The sequence below is a fragment of the Cheilinus undulatus genome, linkage group 6 (assembly GCF_018320785.1).
Source record: "Cheilinus undulatus linkage group 6, ASM1832078v1, whole genome shotgun sequence".
Classification (NCBI taxonomy): Eukaryota; Metazoa; Chordata; class Actinopteri; order Labriformes; family Labridae; genus Cheilinus; species Cheilinus undulatus.
The window spans coordinates 32,397,571-32,419,454 of NC_054870.1; the positions used below are offsets into that span (position 1 = coordinate 32,397,571).

General features: G+C 37.5%; 2 protein-coding genes across 2 annotated transcripts; both read right to left on the reverse strand.

Annotated features, from left to right (window-relative positions):
* Window positions 1-11,651: 11,651 nt before the first annotated feature.
* tex36 (testis expressed 36) lies at window positions 11,652-12,699 on the reverse strand. The gene is made up of 4 exons (XM_041790370.1): window positions 12,649-12,699; window positions 12,410-12,550; window positions 12,182-12,253; window positions 11,652-12,075 (listed from the first exon to the last, which is right to left on the reverse strand). The coding sequence occupies exons 1-4, from the start codon at window positions 12,697-12,699 to the stop codon at window positions 11,752-11,754; spliced, it is 588 nt and encodes a 195-aa protein (XP_041646304.1). The 3' UTR covers window positions 11,652-11,751.
* Window positions 12,700-13,081: 382 nt separating this feature from the next.
* si:ch1073-143l10.2 (uncharacterized protein LOC565165 homolog) lies at window positions 13,082-21,737 on the reverse strand. Its single transcript, XM_041789809.1, has 7 exons — window positions 21,441-21,737; window positions 21,292-21,355; window positions 21,123-21,207; window positions 20,443-20,516; window positions 17,480-17,731; window positions 17,267-17,388; window positions 13,082-13,844 (listed from the first exon to the last, which is right to left on the reverse strand). The coding sequence occupies exons 1-7, from the start codon at window positions 21,526-21,528 to the stop codon at window positions 13,771-13,773; spliced, it is 759 nt and encodes a 252-aa protein (XP_041645743.1). The 5' UTR covers window positions 21,529-21,737; the 3' UTR covers window positions 13,082-13,770.
* Window positions 21,738-21,884: the final 147 nt, after the last annotated feature.

A 21,884-nucleotide genomic window follows, 5' to 3' on the forward strand; every position in this document is an offset into this window, starting at 1 on the left:
TAGTTAGGTTTGAGGCTCAGTTTCATGTTTACTTGTACTAAAGCCACAGGTGCACATAGCAACAACTGCAGCTGTGCTCTGGTGTCATGCCTGAAACACGCAATCTATATTCTCCCCTTTTAATTCACACAGTAGTGCTGGCCAGATGGCAGAAAGCGTCTTTGGATTTCCTGTTCACTTGAGTCTCTGCATACTTTTCTGGCAATTCCAGCAAAATTATAGTCTTCAAATGGAGCTTCCCACAAGGACAAATAAATCACTGTTAACGATGGCAGAATCATTTACATATCCCCTACTCTGTATATTGTCATAGGTTCTGTACATGTTCCCCGTGTGTGTGTGGTCCCAGGCCTGGGGGCTCTTGGCCCTGTCCACGGCATCTTCCCCTGTGGTCATTTTGTCATCAGCACAATGTAACTACCGGGCATGAACCCAAACTCTCCAAAGACCAACACCAGCCAACTTGGGACACCAACTGAAGCATATGTTTGCAGTGGCAGCAGAGTGCATGGTTGGCAGGATGAGGAAAAGACACAGGGAGCAGTGGGAATCACGGCTGTGAGGTTGAAGTTCCAAACTTGATATAAAAGGAAGAATTTCTGTCTTCTAAATAAAAAATCTGCAATTCAAATTCACCTCAGCTACTACTAAGCAGATGCATCAAAACCTAAAGAGGGAACACAATGAGAATGAAGCAATAGTCTAATTAATGATGCAAACTGATAGGTAAGATGATGCAACTTAGTTCATTACATTTGAGGTTGAATGTTTTTTGAAATAAAACAATTGTTTTAAAAGCAGCTTTCTTGATAGAAGCACAATTTTACAGAAGATTGTTCTTTATTAAGAGAAAAATAATAACTTAAAAATAGTTTTGGTAATTTAAGAGTATTAATCAGCTTTATTTGCTCAAATAGAATAATGTTATATACATCAGGAATAACAGGGTAACTGTTAAGATAGCATTTGATACGATACAACAGGACAGTGGTCATCAACTGATGGCCCAAGGGCCACATCAGGCCCTCCACTTCTTTTCATTCGGCCCCAGAAAAAAATGTATATTCAGAAAATATGAGGAGGAATTTGAGGCCTCTTTAAAAAAAAAAAAAAAACAACTCCTTACAGCTATTAAAACAACCATTATAACAATTGAGATTGACACAGTTTCAAAGTTAATGACTTAATTATTCGCCTGTTTTTCAGAGATCCACCTGTCAGCTATTTTCAGCAAATATGATGCATGTTACCTAGTAACTCAATTCTTGATTAAAGAGCTTTTTGGTAGTGCAATTTTCCGGTTTTGTTTTTTCACCAATCACTTCACAGCATGCTAGAATCAAACCCAGTGATGAAAACATGACAGCCCCAGAAATTTTCAGTTCAAATATCTTAATTGACCCTTGTGGCTGGCAGCAATATGGGGCCTGATCTCACTGTGAGAGGCTACAAATTATGTAAGAGGCTAAAAATAAAGATATGTAAACACAAATATCTTAATTAGAACAAAATATTACTTTAAATCTTAATTTTCATAAGAAGTCTGACCCCAAAAGTGTCTATCAAGGAAAAAGCTGTCCCTTGTTCAAATGTAATTGGTGACCCTTAGAATAGGATATATCACCCATGAAATTAATAATATCCCAATACAGTGATTCTTTGATGATTGATATACAATTAGGTCCTGATAATAGAGGTACTCTGAATAAAAGGCTGTAATTTCTAAATGGTAAATGCCGTGTTTTTGTGAAAGCTCTTTAATTAAATTTGAAAGTCTACACATAAGTCACATATTGATTGATTTACTTTGAATCCTTAGTAATGGTAATTAGAAGCAGAATTGTTGGGGAAGCACAATATTGGAATTTTTGCTGATATTCAATATGCAATACAAAGAAATGTGAGACCTACAACTTTAGTCTTTACAACACACTTCAAAGTTTAAGGAATGAGGAGAACAAAAAAAGCTGATATAAGTCTCTTGGTCTGCCTAAAACTCCACAAATGTATTACTACACAGAGCAGATATTTATAGCTGATACAGGCTTATATTAACAGCTGGTACATTAGTTGTAAATATCAGCAGAATTTCCATTCCTGCTGATACTGATAAACTTATTTAATCTCTGCAGATACTCATGCCAGTGATATCCTGCATCCCTAAAAATTATAAAGAAAATGTTGCTGTTCAAATACTTATGGACCTAACTGTATTGCAAGACAATTAAATGACACATCACAATATCTTCTTAACTGCAAAAATACAATATACCACTACAAGATAAGTTTCTGGTTTAATGTATTCATCCACTGCTCTGTGGGGGGTATCTTGTACCTTTTTCTTAAAGCCATTCAGCATTATTGCATTGAATTTTTCTTCTTTTATCCCGCTGGGATCATCTCCTTTTACCAATTAACTTCTGTTCATGACAGGTCATAAATATGTGCTGTCATACTGGTGAGGAACAGTGTTTGGAACATAAAAATTATGTGTGTTATGTCAGTATTAATGCAATAATGATTAATTCCATTCTTGATGCGTTAGTTCTTTTAAAAAATCACAATTAATCTCATGCTTTATTGTAAGTTTTGGGACATTTAGTTAAGCCCCAGCGTCTCACTACAGCCACAGTCATGTAAGATAATAGACCACTGCTTCTTAATGTCTCACTTTACCTAAAAGAAAAAAACTCATAGATGGAGCAGTGGACAAGACAAAAGTCATCTGCACTTAATGTTATCAAACATTTACCTTTATAATGTTCATGGTGTTTCAGTTCATGCCATAATCTTTGATCTACCGGAGTTCCATATTTTTTATTGCTCTTGGTTTAAGACAGTAAATAAGTTCAAAATAAAACAAAAACAATTTTGAACGCAAAACTGTGTTTTTCAAAATGGGACAAAAAAGGGACATTAATCACAATTAACTGCAGAAATCCTGAAATTAATCATGATCAATAAATGTACTTTTTTTGATTAAATGTTGATATTGCCCTGGCAATTTCATAATTGGTTAATACAAGTAAGGGTGATGATAAATTGCTGTATGTATATTTTGCCCTATCACTAATATCATAAGACTTACCCCTTGCTTCTTTATTTCTTTGTACCCAAACCACCATCATGAATCTGACTGTAATAAATCACTATCATACTGAAATGGATTCAAATATTTACCACTCTCAGAAGGGATCCCTTAACCCCCTTGTTTTTGTTTACGCACTAGCTGTTGGACAGTAAATGCACACACACACCACTGATCTCCTCACTGTACACTGGGTATTTGAGAGGATCAGTAGTGTGCAACTGCATATTTCTGCAGAGACACATTATTTCTTCCCTCAGTTCCTCCTGGCAGAGATCTGAGTGTTTGACCTTTTTAAAATGCAAAGCGATTCTTCTACTCCAGAGAGTGAACGGCAGGCTCATGATTGTGCCACTAAATTTGAGGGACTTAATGCAGTAACTCACAGAGAGGGAGAGCTGTTCTGCACCTGCTGAAGTCAAGACTTTGTTACGGGGATACAATAACATCTCTGAGGGTTATGTTAATCTTTAAAGACGGGTTATTCTTATGCTCCTCTGTTCTTTTTTTCCTTTCTTCCTCATTTGAATGAATATTTCACTGCAACCTTGAATCAGTCTCTCATGCTTGAATCACCTTATTGAATAGCATTTTCTTTTCCTTCAGTCATACACTTTAAAGTCTACTATCAAAATAAACTGTGATTAATCCTTGTTCACTCTTTCTAACCATTTATCTCTTTCTTATTCTGTCAAACAATCCATTACAATTCCAAACAACCTTTAGATTACCCAGCTACCTCTAATATGACCTCACTCGTAATTTCATATTTCACATCACATCATATCTTTCCTTCTATTTGAGAAAAGGAAATGCAGCTAATTTAACTTACTTATGATCAGCAGAAGCTAAAAACTAGACATCCTGTTAAATTGAGAATTTAACAACTTACGACACATAGTACATGTGGGATATTGTAATGAGCGGCTCATGGGATTGTAATTTACATTTGATAATAATGTCAGACTGTTAACAGTGTTTTCTATTGTACTGCATGTACCTCCTCCACTCAGTATGCCTACAGTACAAGCAGCAGAATTTCTTTTAACTTTGCATTTAAAACGGCATAATATGATCCAAACAAAGGCACACAATAATGCCACTCTGACCACACTCACATCTAATTATACTCCACCGCATAAAGGACTGTGACTCATTCATAGCAGCCTTTAAAAGACATTCATTGGCTTGTATTTATGTCTCAAACAGAATGCAAATGAGGCAGATTTACCCCTTTAAAGGGAGAAATAGTGTGAAAACAGTTAATTAGACTTGTTGTGAGGTCTATGGGTGTTTTTGCTTCCTTCATATCAAGAGACAGAAAACGAAGTGTATGAGGGAGATGCAGTTTTTAAGGCTGATGGCAAAAGTTGTCAATATGGTGTGTAATGGAGGTTAAATTAGGAAGTTAAGCTGAAAACAAGAGCAGTCACTGTGTTGTGAGCACAGAAAAATGGAAGAAATCGAATAAAGCAAAAGTGTCACTTTGTTTCAGCTGCACTTGTCTTCTCCAATTTTAGGCCATGTCTATTGCAGCTAACTAGCAAGCATATTTTTCATCAGCTTCATGAAACTATGACCCCCTTTCGGTCAAGTGAAAGTGACAGCGTAAAGAAGCGGATTGATGGGATGTGTGGTCCAGCCTGCTTTGTAAATTATAACAGATTTATCTCCTTTACCTAATGAGATTAAAATGCTGTGGAGCTCTGGTTGTGAAGGATGAGACTACATGAAACTAAGAGGTGGAGCTTCTTAAGTAGTGATGAAATACCTAGTAATCTTGTGCAAATGTGGCAAGACAAACTGAGCCACAGTTTGAAAGCAAAACTAAGAAGTGTCAAGAGAAGTGTCCACTCTTGTAGTCTCATGACAGCGTCTGTATTGTCCTTTACTCTAAAAACAGCACAAGAAATCAAAAAGCATGATCCAAACCAGATTAAGGACATATATAAAATCATTAATTCAAAAGTGGCAATATTTAACCAATAAACCTTATTTTACTGATATTTCTCATAATACTATTTAATCACAGCTACACTCTTACAAACTGATACAGTCCGAAATACAATTTTCTTCTCATAAAGTATGCATGATAAATCCATCTATCCTTGAATAAACTATTCCTCTTTCTCTCTCGGGTGGGTTACTTAAACAGACTGCTGCTTGTAGGTCTTTGTTTAGAACCAGCCTAATGTAATTACACTCACCACCTACACACAAATTAGCATGCAAACTGTGTCGGAGGTTTGAAAAAACACCGCAAGGAATGTTATTTAGTACAAGGATAGGTCTGACTTCTGAGTTAGTGTTTCCGCAATGCACAGCTCCTTCCATGCCTCGATGCCAGGCTGACAGACGTTACAGTAAGCAGGCCAGAGCAGGACTCAGTTTAAACACACGTGTGCGGTGCAAAGGCACACACAAATACACAGCCCCAAAGAGCTCAGTGTAGCTGAGCTTTAGCATGGGAGCTCTTATCTCCACTGAACAAACTCCTCGAGTGATGGGGAATGTTCTCAGGATGTTATCTTGTCCTCTGTGGAAATGAGATAGCCAGCCACCTTTATCACCACGCTCAGACTCTGGAGGGGCCCTGACCATTACTGGAACAAGGACCACTCAGCTGCCAGGGGACACAAACCAACTGGACATCTGAAAAAAGAGGGACTTCCAGGGAATTATAAGTAATGAGTGAAATGACTGACAGGAGATTGGAGAGGTCTTACAGTTCAGTATATTAACCCAGGCAAATTATGAAGACAAATCTTTGACTACAGTTGATTAAGAATATTTGAACAAAACATAACATTACTTATTAAGGTTAGTACAAAAGATGGATATAGCTATAATGCTTCTTGACTCACTTGATACTGGTATCAAAGCGCACATGCCAAATATCTTTATTTATATTTTACATTTTAAAAAATACATTGTTGTCATTAGACTTCCCTGGCAATTTGACTCACTTGTCAATACTTCATGTCATCTCCGAGAGACATTATAAAATAAATAGGAACAGGACTTTCTATAAAAGCCAGCAGTCAGCCAAACAGCCAACTACTCACTTCATTACAGCCAGCTACTTTTTTTCGATATCACTGATTTAATAAAATAGACTAACAAGTTGTGACTCACTTTTCCTATACATTTAGAATTTAAACAATACTTAAAGTATTTTCTGATTAAACATGTTTCTTTGCAACTTAAACATAAAAGCAATTCTTGTTGAGAAATCACCCATATATTTTCATGTGTGGCTGATATGTAAGGTTTGTGATAGGTTTGACTCTAAAAGTCTTCATTTCACAAGTGTTTATAGCAGTAAACAACTAAATTTTCTCATGAAAACTATTAGCACTCATACTTGTACTAACCATGTGAAAAGTATTAGTTAATCCCTGTTATCTTTTTGCATAATTGAATTCCCGATACAAATTGTTGCCTAAACATTGACCAGATTGCGAGGAATTTAAGTCCTGGATGCTCAATTTTCCTTTTATGTCTCACATTGTCTAATAAACTGACAACTGCCTCACAATCTGAACAATCTGAACTGAAGAAGACTTTTGGAGGAAAAGCAAAACACGTTCAAGAAGACAGTGAATAGAGACTAGACGCTGTACACAGCACTGCCAATTTAGACACTGTTTTTGGTGTTATTTCCTAAACGTGCCTCTGCACATTGCAAATGTACAGTATGTCTGTCTATTTTGAATGTTTATATAATTACATTACATTAAAACGTGTGTGTGTGTGAGAACTGTCTGTGTAAGCAAGCGTCTGTGTTAACGAAGGTATGCATGTATGTATTTATGTGGTTAATCATGTGTTTGTTCTTATTAGCCTAGTTTCTTCTATACAGTTAGTTTTAGCTTGTGGTTGCTTATTTAGCTGTTTCAGTATTTATGGAGACCTCTGTACTTTGTTTCGTTCCTGCTCATGTAATCACAGGTGGATTGGAATGAAATTAAAGAGTCCTTGAATCCTTAAAGAGCATCAATAAAGGCCAGTTTCCCTCTTGAGGAAGACTTGGACACACTGCAATACTATTAAAAATCTGTACAAATATGGACAATTTAAAGTGATTTGACAAAATAAATGGCAATACTTCATTTTCACCAGCAGAGAGTGTTATCTGCCGATAGCTTCTCTTGACAGACTTGGCACAAACAAGTGAAGATTGTCAAGTTTCGAATGCCTGTTGTTCATAATTTTGCTGTCAAATAAAATAATCATGGATGTCAAACACTTACACTGCATCAATAGCGATTAATCTCAGTATTTTTGTGGTTAATCACAATTAATATCCCCGTTTTGTTGCATTTTGAAATCCCACAATTTTGCATTCAAAACTGTTTTTGTTTCATTTTAAGCTCGTCTTAAACTCAAAATACCTTCCTGGTACCTGCTTTTGTTTTAAAAGAAATAAGGAGCTTTGTGTGGATCAAAGATTAGGGCATGATTTTAGCATAGAAAAAGGAATCTGATATTGATGGGGGAGGAAAATAGGGAAAAATAAAAGGGAAATGTTTGATAAAACAAGGCGCAGATGACTTTTGAATTGTCTACTGAACTGTTCTGACCATATTTTTAAAATTGAAACAAGATATTAAGCAGCTGTTGTGGCTGAAATTGCAGTGGCTTAATCAAAGTGTAGCTACTTAGGGGGACAAAAAACAAGATTAATTATGATTTTAAAAATAATTTATACAATCTAGGGATGTACCATTTTGGATTTTAGCCAATATCGGATATGCTGACATTAACAACTTAATTTTAGTTGGTACAGGTATCATTATCTTAGCGTAGTTCAGTCCTTAAACCTCAGTCCTCAAACACACATTAATAAGGAATGATGAACAAAGAAAATGACTTAGACGTCTGTTGATCCAGTCTGAACTCCACTTACTTATTTGTTGATACTGCCTATATTTACAGTTGATATAGGCAGATTTTCACAGCCAAAAGATTGGTTGTAAATATCAGCCAACATTTTTATATCTGTCTATGATGATATTCAACTTTTTAGGCTAATATCTGCCAATACCAATATCATGCAGATAATACCTTGCATCCTTAACACACTCATTATGGACCTTATCAAGACAAATGCAATGATGCTGACAGCCCTACAAATAATCTATCATTTACTCAGTTAACTTAAATCTCTTGTCTTTCTAAACATTTAAAAATCACCCTTAATAAACATTGAAGAAAAGTCATACTGCAAGCTTTGACATCTTATAAAACAGCATATCAGAGAAAATAATAAAGAAACAGGGGAATAAGCAGTAATAGGCAAAAGAATATTCAAATGTAATAAAGATGTTGAGATGTATATTTTAACTGCAGCATCTCTGTGGCAACTCTCCTTTCAAGTAATATCTTTAATGAATAGGTAATGGAGAAAATGCAAGATGCACAGCTTCATAACATCAGAACAGATGCCAAAACTGACAAGAGGAAACAAAAAAAACGGTTTGATTTGGTTTGACTGAAAATGCATTTTGTGTTCACACAGAGTATGTCATAAAAATTCAGCAGCCCTTTGAAAATAGAACACAGAAACGTGCGCAAAAACAGGCCAGTACAATGTACTACGGCAACACAAATCTTCCTTCTGTTGCTGTCATTTTGACTGTCTGGCAAATCCACCTCTTGTTTTCAAAGCCTTTTTTTTCCCTCTAACAGGTGCAAAACCTCTCAACACAACACATCAAAGAGACATGTGCACCTGCGAATAAATCACAGCAAACGGTAAAAATCCAGACTAGGGCCTCCTAACACCAAAGAGGTAGGATTCAAAGTGTCTGATTTAATATTCATGAAGTGCAGGGCTTCGGTGGTTGAACGCTTGTTTACTGAGATGTGTCTTTTGTCATTGGGAGAAGGTTTGATATTCCACCAAGTGACTCTATTTACATACATTTGTGTTTTTACCTCTATAAGACATAACATACATATCATCCTTTACATGGGACATAAAGTACATCATAGCAGGGGAATGGTTAATAAAAACCTGAGCTCCCCTGTGAAGTTTTGAAAGCTGCACTTCTATTTTGATATACTTAATGAGACCTGCTGTGAAGCTTTTTACAGGGTTGTTCAAGTTGTGGCAGGTCAAAAGAAAACCTCACCCACATGGGACAGAGGTGACAACCAGTCCAAACCAGACAGGGCCAACTGTCAAACACAGCTAGAGGTTTTTTCATTTCTTAACACCTCTCTTACATTTGTCAACACCCCTGCACCTCTTTCAAAAGCATTTTAGACTCATTTTGGTCCAAAAGCAACCAAAAATGTTGTGCAGTTTTATTAATCAGGCTTCTCTCTTGTGACAAGGTAAGTATAGGGTTAAATAGCTGATTATCTGCAAGTTTCCATGCCTGCACCTGCATTTTTTCTTGCGTAACAAGAGGTATGGTCGTTACAAACCCCGCCCCAGGTTGGTGTCAGTTTTGCACCTGCAGGCTGCAATATGCGAGTTAATCTAAGTGAGGGCAGCAGATTCAGGTGCTCATCTCGCTCAATAAAAATTGCAAGATGTGCATTGCCTTTTGAAAGTGAAGCAAACCCCTACAAGGTTAGCGCCGTGTGTGAATCAACTAATTGCAATGGCTGAAAGTGAAGCTTGTGAGAAAAACTCATCTCCCCAGTGGGTACTTAAAGGAAGAAAGCAGCTGGTCATAACATACTCTTGAGAAATCATCAGCTATCACAGAGAGTGGTTGGGGATACTCTTCTCCTAAGTGCCTTTTCTGTGAGCAGTGTTCTCTTTGACTGGCTCCCACGCTTTCTTCTCCTCTCATCTACAGACAACACACACATCCTCCATCCCTTTCATCCCCAGGGGTGAAACATAACCATGCACTATGACTCAAATTTAGCTTAATTTATTTCACATGCTCTTGTTTAATGTCTTCGTGCTGTTAAGCATTTAATAAAAGCAGCTCATTTTCATTTTCTAATTATTTCAAACCACATTTTTCCCAACATACCCAGTGCAGATTGGTTGTTAGCTTTTTGATTTTTCACACAACTAGACTGTTCAGTAACTCACTGAATCCTTAAAACAACAGATAACTTATGCAGGCCTGCTGCCCTCTGCTGGCAAACCTGTGAACTATATGATGTCCATACACTTGTCACATAATTGACATCATTATCTATTTTTTATAACTATCTTTTGTATTTTAGAGTCCATTATCAACATTTATATTGGGCCTATTTTTCCCAGCCTGGAAATATTAAACCCAGTTTTACAGCAGTTAATATTTCTTTGATATTGTTCCAATGTACTAGGTTAATTTGCTGAGAAATACATTTTTGACATATTAACATTGCTCTCAATCTACTATTAAAATGAAATCAAAAATTCATTTTCTTTAAGAGCAACCAGTCATACTTCTATGAGAACCCGTTAAAGATAAACTGCTACAGCGTCTTTTCGACTTTGAAAACTTTATCAAAAATTGGTTACTTTTATCAGTGCATAAAGTTTTGTCCCTTGACTCTTTGTAAATCCTGTTTTTTAAAAAAAAAACAACAAAAAAAAAACAACAAATTAAATAAGAAATACGGGCCTTAAAGCCTACCTGACCTCTTTTTCCGCTTCTTTTTCTGCTTGAAGCCTTCACGAAGGACAGGTAGCACTTAGCAAAAACAACCGTTAGTAGCAGAAAAGCTACTAGCATAACAGCTACTAGCATAGAAGACACTGCTATTCGGCAGTTATCGTTCGTCATGTTGCATTATGGGAAATGCAGGTATTGGGTTTACACCGGGAGAGATACTTTAACCTGAATGATGGTCTTATTTTTCCAAAAATGTGTGTGTGTGTGTATATATATATATATATATATATATATTTTTTTTTTTTTTATTTTATTTTTTTTTTTTTAAGCATTCATAGGTGCTTAGCCATCAGAAAAGTGTTCTTTATCATCATACTAAGGTGTCATCAAAAGTTAGATTTCATACAATTTTTCTTACAGAATAGGTACACTATTTATCATTCACATTTAATAGTAATTTTTCTTTTACGTTCAAAGACTCAGTTAACTTGTCACCAGAAGTAATATTCAACCAGCTAGGCTACCCAAGATGTATTGCCTGTACCTGGCCTGTTTTCTCAGGTCTCAAAAAATAATTTTGCTAAGGTTTGAGATGTAACATAACCTTGGGGACTCAATTTCAAAAAAATTGTTGAAATTGAGTCCCCAAGGCTTTTTTTTTTTTTAAAAAGGGAACCACTTGATCGCAGTGCAACTTAAAATTCCTTCAGTGTTGGCTTGTTCATGCCAAGTAATTAATTTAATTCACTGAACTAAAAACTTGAGTCAGAGTATAAGCATTCAAATGCATCTGACAAGCTAAATACAACTTACTCAGTCTCAAAATTGCACCCTTAAGTTCCCTTTTTATGTGGTAAAATATGATATACTTTAAAATGACATTACATGGGTTGTAAAAAGTCCAATTAACAGTGATAAGAAACTATTCTTATTGTCTATTTACACAGCTCTCAAAATGCTTCAAACTTCTCAAAAGACAAAATGCTATCTGAAGTTTCTTATTCATTTTTATTATATCAAGAAGGTTCTACGGACATTCTATGTGCTATGCCCACCTAACAATGCCATCCAGAGCATTAAATTAGTACTTCAGAGCTTGGCAGGTGCTGCACTGGTTGTCTCTCCCGGTACTTGCAGTGTCCCTGAGAAGGGGCTCAAGTCATGTCTCCCAAACCAGATATAATGCTGCCCTGCCTGTGCCAGGGCTGACTCTGCAGACTTCTGCTTGTGGTTTCTAGGGAACATTCTGTTGTTGCTTGGACCATCGACTTCCTTTTTCCCCATAAAGTCAGCGTTGTAAACAGTGGTGGTTCTCCCCATTTCTTCTGTGTTGCTGTGAACCCCATCATGGCACAGGCAGAAGTTGGAGTTGAACTGTCTGCGATCAAAAGAGCACTTTCTGCGTCCTACACTCTAAAAGTGACAGGATAACATGGAAAAGATATCAATTTAAAGGAGTAATGTAGTGATTGATCTGATGATTTCCAGCAGCTCTGAACTGTCTACAATACATACTCACTTGAGTGGAAATTGAGATGTTGTCCTTTAATGCATGCTTGTCATAGTCTGAGTATAGAAAATCTCTTAAACCCTGTAAAGACATGCATAGGACAGCTTAAAAGTGATGTGAGATAAATGAGGGGGTACTTTCTTGTTTGGTTAGAGGTGCAATGAAGTCTGAGGCCATAACTACACAATTAGAAAGCAGGTCATACCAAACACTACATTATCTAATGTGCACACTCACCTGCTGAGTCCTCCACTTAGGAAAGCGCTCCAAGTTTAAAGCCTGAGGTAAAGAAGATTTTACCTGACTCAGCATGATCCCTGTGCTTGTACAAGTTTCACGATTCTTTGGCTGATTTTCTGGTAGAGCTGGGGGAGCAAACTGAGAGAGAAAATGCCAGAAAAAAGCCAGTTACAGGTTAGAGTTGAAACACTGATTTTTCAAGATCTGATATTGTAATTAGATCAACTTCTTTTTACCCATTTTGCATCATTCCTCACTGAGTAATGCCGTTTTCCACCTTTCATCATGTTGATACACTTGGACAAGTTCATGCAGTGGTTTCACTAGCTCTTGACACACACTGTCTAGCTTTACAACAATGCAAACACTGTTTCTATGGAAACATGCTGCCAACAAACAACTTGAAATGTGATCTCAATCAGGCAAAGAGCTGGGCAGAACTCTGACTGTCAAAGAAAAATGTGTGGCTTGAACAAAAGCAGAATTAGTCAAAGAAGTACTTTTGTTTGATTACAAGTTCCAGGTAGGTTTATTATACACTACGGGATCCAAAAGTGCTATGAAATTAATGTGTTCCCACTTCTGTATTTGAGGATTTAAAAAGAAAATCAAGTCCAGAAAGTTTTCCAACATGAAACCCACAGAGTTACAATTCACTAACAACAAAAATAGTTCATAAGTGACTTTATTTTTCACAGAAATCTCATAGAAAAACAAAAATACTACTCGTACACAATGACATACACATCTTCTTCTGGGATAGAGACATGTTCATCATCAAAGATGGTTAAAATGTGTTTAAAAGTAAGTTTTAAGACCACCTTCCTTTAATTATCTCAATACAAGTTCTGATCTAGTACATACAAATGTGGCTTATTTACATGATTTTCTTTGCAAATAAACAAAAAAAAAGTTGAAATACAACTGTAGTCATTTTTACTCATGAAGTTTAAAGGATGTTTTGTAGGTAGGCAGGGATTGTTCAACTCAAACTCCTGAGTTTGAAGACAAAGTCCAGGAGAAATCAAGATTGTAACTAACTTTACTTGACTTGGGAACTTTGAGTTAAAGCACAAAATGTCAAATTAGCCAGCATTGTCAAAAAAAATCAAAGTAAATTATATATAGACATAATTTGACAGAATCTCCAGTTAACTACTTGAACGATAAAAAAAACAAGTTTAAAAAAAAAACACATTTTTCATAATACTTCAAGTTATCAGGTCTGCTACTAGGTTGTCAGTCTTACATCTCATACAAGCTTTTAGTTTTAGTTTTTCACCTACAGGCACCAAGGAAATGGACATGGAGGTAATCCATGTGCTAAGAGCTGATGTCTGCAGAAGCCCATGGGAACATTAGACTTGTGTCACAGTTGAGACATGGTCACTTTCTGATTGTGTCCGACGAATCTCTGTTGTATTGTTGATCCCTGAGGACAATTGAGAATGCATTAAGGTTTAGCAATATGTTTTAGGTTTAGCGCAGCACTTAATTCTACCATCTACAAGTACATCTCAAAAAATTAGAATATCATGAAGAAGTTCAATATTTTTTGTCACTCATTTCTGAAAGTGAACCCCATATATTATATAGACTCATTACACATAGAGTGAAATATTTCAAGCCTTATTTCTTGAAATTTTAATGATTATGGCTTTCGGATAATGACAACCCAAAATTCAGTGTCTCAGAAAATTAGAATATTGTGAAAAAGTTCAATATTGGAAAGTCATGATGTCACACCCTAATCAGCTAATTAACTCCAAACACCTGCAAAGGTTTCCTGAGCCTTAAAATGGTCTTTCAGTCTGGGTCAGCAGGCTACACAATCATGGGGAAGACTGCAGACTTGACAGATGTCCAGAGGACAGTCATTGACGCCCTCCACAAGGAGGGTAAGCCACAGAAGGTCATTGCTAAAGAAGCTGGTTGTTCACAGAGTGCTGTATCCAAGCATATTCATAGAAAGTTGAGTGGAAAGAAAAACAGTGGTAGGAAAAGGTGCACCGGCATAAGGGAGAACTGCAGCCTTGAGAGGATTGACAAACAAAATCCATTCAAGAATTTGGGGGAGCAGCGTGCCGGTAGTCGAGTGGTTAAGGCACACACCATATATGCAGGCGACCCGGGTTCAAATCCGGCCTGTGGCACTATTGTGTGTGTATATGTGGCATGTCTCTCCCCGCTCTATCCCCTGTTTCTGACTCTATCCACTGTCCTATCAAATAAAGGCAAAAAGGCCAAAAATAAATCTTAAAAAAAAAAAAGAAAAGACTTTGGGGGAGCTTCTCAAGGAGTGGACTGAGGCTGGAGTCAGTGCATCAAGAGCCACTACGCACAGATGAATCCTAGACATGGGCTACAAATGTCACATTCCTCGTGTCAAGTCACTCCTGAACCAGAGACAATGTCAGAAGCGTCTTACCTGGGCTGTGGAGAAAAAGAACTGGACTGTTGTGGTCCAAAGTCCTCTTTTCAAATGAAAGTAAAATTTGCATGTCATTTGGAAATCAAGGTCCCAGAGTCTGGAGGAAGAGTAGAGAGGCACAGAATCCACATTGCTTGAAGTCCAGTGTGAAGTTTCCACAGTCAGTGATGATTTGGGCTGCCATGGCATCTGCTGGTGTTGGTCCACTGTGTTTTCTGAAGTCCACAGTCAACGCAGCCATCTACCAGGACATTTGAGAGCACTTCATGCTTCCTTCTGCTGACAAGCTTTATGGAGATGCTGATTTCATTTTCCAGCAGGACTTAGCACCTGCCCACACTGCCAAAGGTACCAAAAGCTGGCTCAGTGACCATGGTGTTGTGCTTGATTGGCCAGCAAACTGGCCTGACCTGAACCCTATAGCGAATCTATGGGGTATTGTCAAGAGGAAGATGAGAGACACCAGACCCAACAATGCAGATGACCTGAAGGCCGCTATCAAAGCAACCTGGGCTTCCATTATATCTGAGCAGTGCCACAGGCTGATCGCCTTCATGCCACACCGCATTGATACAGTAATTCATGCAAAAGGAGGCCCAACCAAGTATTGAAGGCATAGAAATGAATATACTTTTCAGAAGACTGACATTTCTGTTTGAAATATCCTTTTTTTTTATTGATCTTGTGTAATTTTCTAATTTTCTGAGACACTGAATTTTTGGTTTTCATTATGTGTAAGCCATAATCATCAACATTTCAAGGCTTGAAATATTTCACTCTATGTGTAATGAGTCTATATAATATAAATAAATAAATAATAAATTAAATAAAATATATAATAAATTAAATAAATTAAAATGCTGATATTTTGGTGGTCAAAGGTGAAAGTCTTACACCATGTGGAAAAAAAAAAAAAAGTTTAATAAGCCAACTTTAAGTCTACCGATCCCTTAAGCCAGAACTGACTGTTATGTAAGAAAGGCAAATGCCAAGTTACCAAAGCTGACTCTGGCTAAGTCATTATCAGGCTAACAAACTAGTTTACTGTAGTGCTCCTCTGAATAACAATGTTTTTTGTGGCAGCTTTTCAAAGTTGTTAATTAGAATGGAGAAACTACAAAACTACAAAAGCATGGCAATCTTGTCTCTGTGGGGAGCGTGAACATCAACTGAGTGACACAAACTCAGTTTATTACAACAACTTTAGGACTTATAAGGATTTGCTCCCTTTCTCAATACAGTCTAGCTGCGGACCGTTCATCTCTGATAGCCACTCCCGTTCATCTGAGATACTGTACATCTCAGTAAAGAAATATAATTTAAACTTTCAAATAAAATTGGATTTAACTTCTATTTAGGATAAGGGTAAGGGTTAAGGTAATGGTTAGGATATCAAAAGTTTAAAGCCTGGCCTGAACCAGATTACAAAACATTTAATAAAGCGAGTAAACACTCTGATTACAGGAAAAAGCTCATCTTCAATGAATGTACAGACAGAATGTACAACACTTTCATCTACATAACTACGTAAGCTTTAATGTAGCTGCGTTTGCCTAAGCTCTTGTTGCTACAGCTAACAGCTACATTGGTTTCTGTACTAGCATTATGTAGCTAGTGTACCTATGTTAGCTTTAGCTAAGGTTAACAAAGCTAAAGCGAGCCACTGTTTGTGTTACTGCTTCTCAAATGCGTCTATACATAATTCAATCCCCAATAAGACCTCTGACCTTTTTCTGTATTCTATTCATGAAATGTTGCTTTGACTGTATTGTTTGCAATGTGGTTATTTTATAAATGTAACTGCCAGACTTTGTTTATAAATAAAGTAGAATTTTAAATTAAAAATTAAAACTGGAAATACATTGTACCAGCAAGTTATGGCACTTCCTTTCTGAGATAAACAGTGTCTTGGATGACATGGTGTGCAGCTAGACCCCTCTCCCCTTTTTGGAGCAAGCCCTTAAGTGGCCACAAAAGGAACTGTAGCTTTTGGTACACCTTTCTAAGGCCTGAAGGCTGTTGCTTGGTCAAAAGTCAAAGGATGCTGTGAATGTAATCCCCCACTATGCCTGAAAATACTTCTGGGTTATTTAATATTTTTTCACAGCTGCACTGATGTATTTAAACTGCCACTTCACTAGCTGATAGAGACACACACTGCAAGCCACTAATTCTGTTTTTATGAAGGCTTAGTTGGCCTTCATCAGTGCCTCTAGAGCTTGGTTGATTATGACAATTCAAGCTAAAGAGCCCTTTGGTTTGACCTTATGAACAGAACCTTTTGATTAAAGGGTAGTGTTGATGAAGGCCAATGGTAGAGTCAGTGGGTGTAGCAGTAAAGGGAAGTAATTGTGGTAAATTAAGAGGCAGCCATTTGTCGACAGCTACAATGTTATGGATTGATATTTCGAAGCGATACTTACAGCGAATGGCAGTGGGAAGCATTTCTGTCTGACCACTCCAAGTGTTCGTCACTATGGGAACATACTCTTTTCCAATTTCAATTCGAAGCTGCTTCTTCAGCTGTTTTGCCAAACGTTGCCATCTGGAGAAGCCCATCAATCACCAACTATTTAAAGTATTCAGTTCTCTGGTTGTGTTATAATTCAAAGTAAGGACATGGTCACTTCTCTCACCTTTCTTGTGTGTCATTGTATTTGTTCAGTCGGTCTGCCTCCACCCGCTTCTCCTCCATCCAGCGTTGTACGAGTTCTTCTTTCTCTCTCTGTGCCTGTGCCAATGCTTTTTTAAGTCCTCTCACCTCAGTGTGCAGATCTGCCAACTCTTTGGATTGACGCTCAATTGTGTGCTCTAATTCTGAAAGAGCCGCCCTTTGGGTGTTACTTCTTCTTGCCAGAGTAAGAGCCTCTTGGCGGTAGAGGGACACACTGAAAAAGCCAAGAATGCAATGGTGTTGATCCGACATTCTCAAACTTTCATGTGTCCATCACAAGTTATTTGAAGACATTGAGGAACGCCAAGAAATTTTCCCTGGATTGCAACAAGTATGGAAAATAAACATTATCATATTAACATTTTTGCCACTGTCGGCATACAGGGAGATTTTGTCAATTTCCTGGTACACAACAGTTCTAGATCCTAAAATACGGGCTGACAAAAATATCTCAAAGTAGGATTATGTAAGGGACTAAATGAAAACGTGGATGGAGATGGAAATAGAATCTTACACAGAATTTCAATATACGTAGATCATTCCTCATTTTGAGGAATGTGCCAATCCGATCATGGTATAAGGTATGGGTCTGATCCCCATTTAAATAGCTTGATCAGGGACTGGTTTTCCATGAGGCTGATCAATATACAGTTGTCAGTTTACTGCCATCCTATGCAGATATGCGGGGCATTTCTGTCACAGCACAGTGCAGTGCTACAAGCTAAAATCATCCATGGATCTCACACCAGCAACTGGATCTCAACTGCCATAAATTCCTTATCAGTTAACTAAAGGGGAATTAATTTAAATGACAATGCTAACAACATAAAAAGTAACAGACAATTGGAGTTCACAACTCCTACTGATTCAACAACAGTTCGCTGTGATAGCAGAGAACGTGGGGTAGATTGTACCAACAATTACAACTTGTATGCATTATTTAGAGTTTCTATGTACAGGTGCACCTCAATAAATTAGAATATTGTGGAAGTTAATTTATCTCAGTGGTTCAATTCAGAAAATAAAACTCATTTCATATAGAGTCATTACAGAGTGATACTTTTAAAACATTTTCTTATAATTTTAATGATTATGACTTAACAGTTTATGAAAACTCTAAATTCACTATTTCAAAAAATAGAACATGGCATAGAAACAATTAAGAAAAGGATTTTTTAATACAGCAATGTTGGTCTTCTGAAAAGTATGTTAATTTATGCACTCTGGAAAGAAGAGAGCACTCGGTTGGGGCTATTTTGCTCTTTTTGCAAGACTGACTGCATCAGTGTGGTGTGACAAGGAGGTGATCAGCCCATGGCACTGCTGAGGTGTTATGGAAGCCCAGGTTGCTTTGATAGTAGCCTTCAGCTCATCTGCATTTTTGGGTTTGGCATCTTATCTTTCTTTTGACAATACCCCATATAGATTCTCTATGGGGTTCAGGTCTGGCAAGTTTGCCAGTCAATCAAACACAAGAATATCATGTCATGTAACCAGCTTTTGGTACTTGCCGTGTGGGCAGGTGCCAAGTCCTGCTGGAAAATGAAATTGGCATCTCCATGAAGCTTGTCACCAGAAGGAAGCATTAAGTGCACTGGTTATTGTCTACCTTGACTTTGGACTCCTGAAAACAAAGTGGACCAACAGCAGCAGATGACATGGCAGCCCAAATCATCACTGAGTGTGGAAACCTGATACTGGGCCACAAAAATCTTGGATTCTGTGCCTCTCTGATCCCCCTCCAAATGAAATGCAAAATTTACTTACATCTAAAAAGAGAACTCGGGAACCACTGAGCAACAGTCAAGTTCTTTTTCTCTTCAGCCTAGGTAAGATGCTTCTGATGGTGTCTCTGGTTCAGGGGGGCTTAACATGAGGAATGCCACATTAGTGGATAAATTCCTTGATATGTCTGTGCGTGGTGGCTCTTGATGATCTGACTCCAGCCTTAGTCCACTCCTTGAGAAGTTCCCCCCAAATTCTTGAATGGGTTTTTCTTGAAAATCTTATCAAGGCTGCCGTTATCCCTGTCATTTGTACATCTTTATCTACCACACTTTTTCCTTCCACTCAACTTTCTATGAATATGCTTGGATACAGCACTCTGTGAACAGCCAGCTTCTTGAGCAGTAATCTTTCGTGGCTTACCCTCCTTGTGGAGGGTGTCAATGACCATCTTCTGGACAACTGTCAATTTAGCAGTCTTTCCCATGACTGCATAGCCTGTTGATCCAGACTGAGAGAATGTTAAAAGGCTCAGTCAAGTCAATTAGCTGATTTGAGTGTGACACCATTAGTTTACAATACTACATTTTTTCCACAATATTCTAATTTTCTGAGATATTGAATTTTAGGGCTTTGTTAGCTGTAAGCCATAATCAGTACAATCAGAAGAAATAAACACTTTAAATATTTCAATGTGTGTAATGACTCTATTTATTAAATGAGTTTTACCTCCTGAACTGAAGTACTGAAATAAATGAACATTTTCCCAATATTCTACTTGAGATGCACCTGTACAAAGTTGGGAAAACCTGATAAGAATAAAACCTCATATAAATGATTCCCAGTCTTATTGTCACAGGTTATTTGTTAAACTTTGGCATTAGATCAGCATCTGTATTGGCAGATACTCACAGCCCAGGTATCTGATCAGACTATAAAGCTTAAAAAGTTGGAGCAGTTTCACATTACTTGTGTGCTTTTAAAAAAATTGAAGACTATCCCTGGCTTAAGAAAAACTATCACCCGCCCCTTAATATCCCAAGAGAGTATATCTAGGGCAAACTAAAACCACTAGGACACATACTATTATGACGGGTTTTTAACAATTATTTTCAGAAATAATCCTTTCATACACGTTTATTCCTCCTTTAGACTAACATCTTTGTTTGATGGAGCAAAACAACATTTAAGTTGAATTACCGGGCCTGTCTGTACTGCAGTTCAGCTTCTTTCAGGTACAGGACGGTGGTCAGGTCAGAGACAGTCTGAGACAGCTGGTGAGACAAAAAGCAAATGATGTATGGGTAGAATACAGAATAATGGGAGGATCTTACAAGATGCTTGAAATAGTATGATTATTTTAGAAGGTAAAAGAAAACTAAATAAATCTATCTGATAGTGCAGAGTATTTCATAGCATGCTCAGTGAATGGTGAATGGATGTGGGAAAAGTACAACAATAGCTTTTGATATGAAGAGGAAGCAGTTATGAGTAGTTTGAGTGCTTCTCAAACTTGTCCAGAGTCACAAACTAACAAATGCCTCTGGACCAACCTTTCACTTAGTGTTTGGTATGGCGTGAAGTTTGGTCAAACTGCACTGTAGCACCATTTTGGCTCATTTTGGGTTTTAAGAGCCTGAAATAATCATAATCCTTTGAGCATGCAAGAATTGGGGGAGAAACAAGCAAGTGGACTGGGCAGCGTCTAATTCCAAAAACCGTCTGAAGAAAAGCCAACAGTCTTAACCTTTGAAACAGTATTAAAGTATTTTTCCATCAGGTATGTGTGCGGATGCTGCTTTCTCCAACTCAATGATAGTCTTAGCTTATTTGCTAAGTCAGAGGGTACCGCTGTGATGTTTATTACTGTTTTGACCCACCTTTTCTTGCATGTGTTCACTTTCTCTCAGCTGAAGTTGAAGGAGTCTTGAGTCTTGCCCCACGTCAATTCCACCTCGTCCTAAACTGTAGATTCGATACAAATTCATTTTTTTCGACACACATAAGTTTGCAAATTGTGTGAGTTTTGTGAAACTCCGAATGTCTAACCTCTTACACAGAACGTCGTCCAAGATTTGTTGGCGGATTTCATAACGGTCTTCCAGTTCAGACACTAAAGGGAAAGAAACAGATGTATAGACTTGTGCGGAAAATTCTTCAATATTGCAATGGTTGAAATCTAAGAACATTCATTTTACAGCATGTGAAAACGCCGGCGAATGGGACTTTCTCCTTTTTGTCCCTCTGGTGCAGACTTGTGCGCACGTGATTCCTCCAGCTGGACATTGTAGTAAATAGTCCGATTCGTCTCGCGCTAATGGTCTCTGAAGTCCCGAAGCTGGCGTGTGTTGGATATCTCTCCTCGTACTTATTTGTTCACGCTTGGTCGAAGTAAAAGCCGTTGTTAAACCGTTATCAAAAACTTTTAAGGCACTCTATGTTCCGTCTGTCAGCTGCTGAATAATACCTCCAATCCGATCCCCTGAAAGTGGGCATAAAGGCGCCCCCTGCGAGACTAAATTGTATAATGTTGCCTAATAAAAACTGCTATGGAAATCAAACTAAGTTTTTAATGTGTTCCTCTTTAGCAATATTTTCCAGTTTGCAAATCAAATTTAAAGATAAAGTTTTCTCCTTTTTTT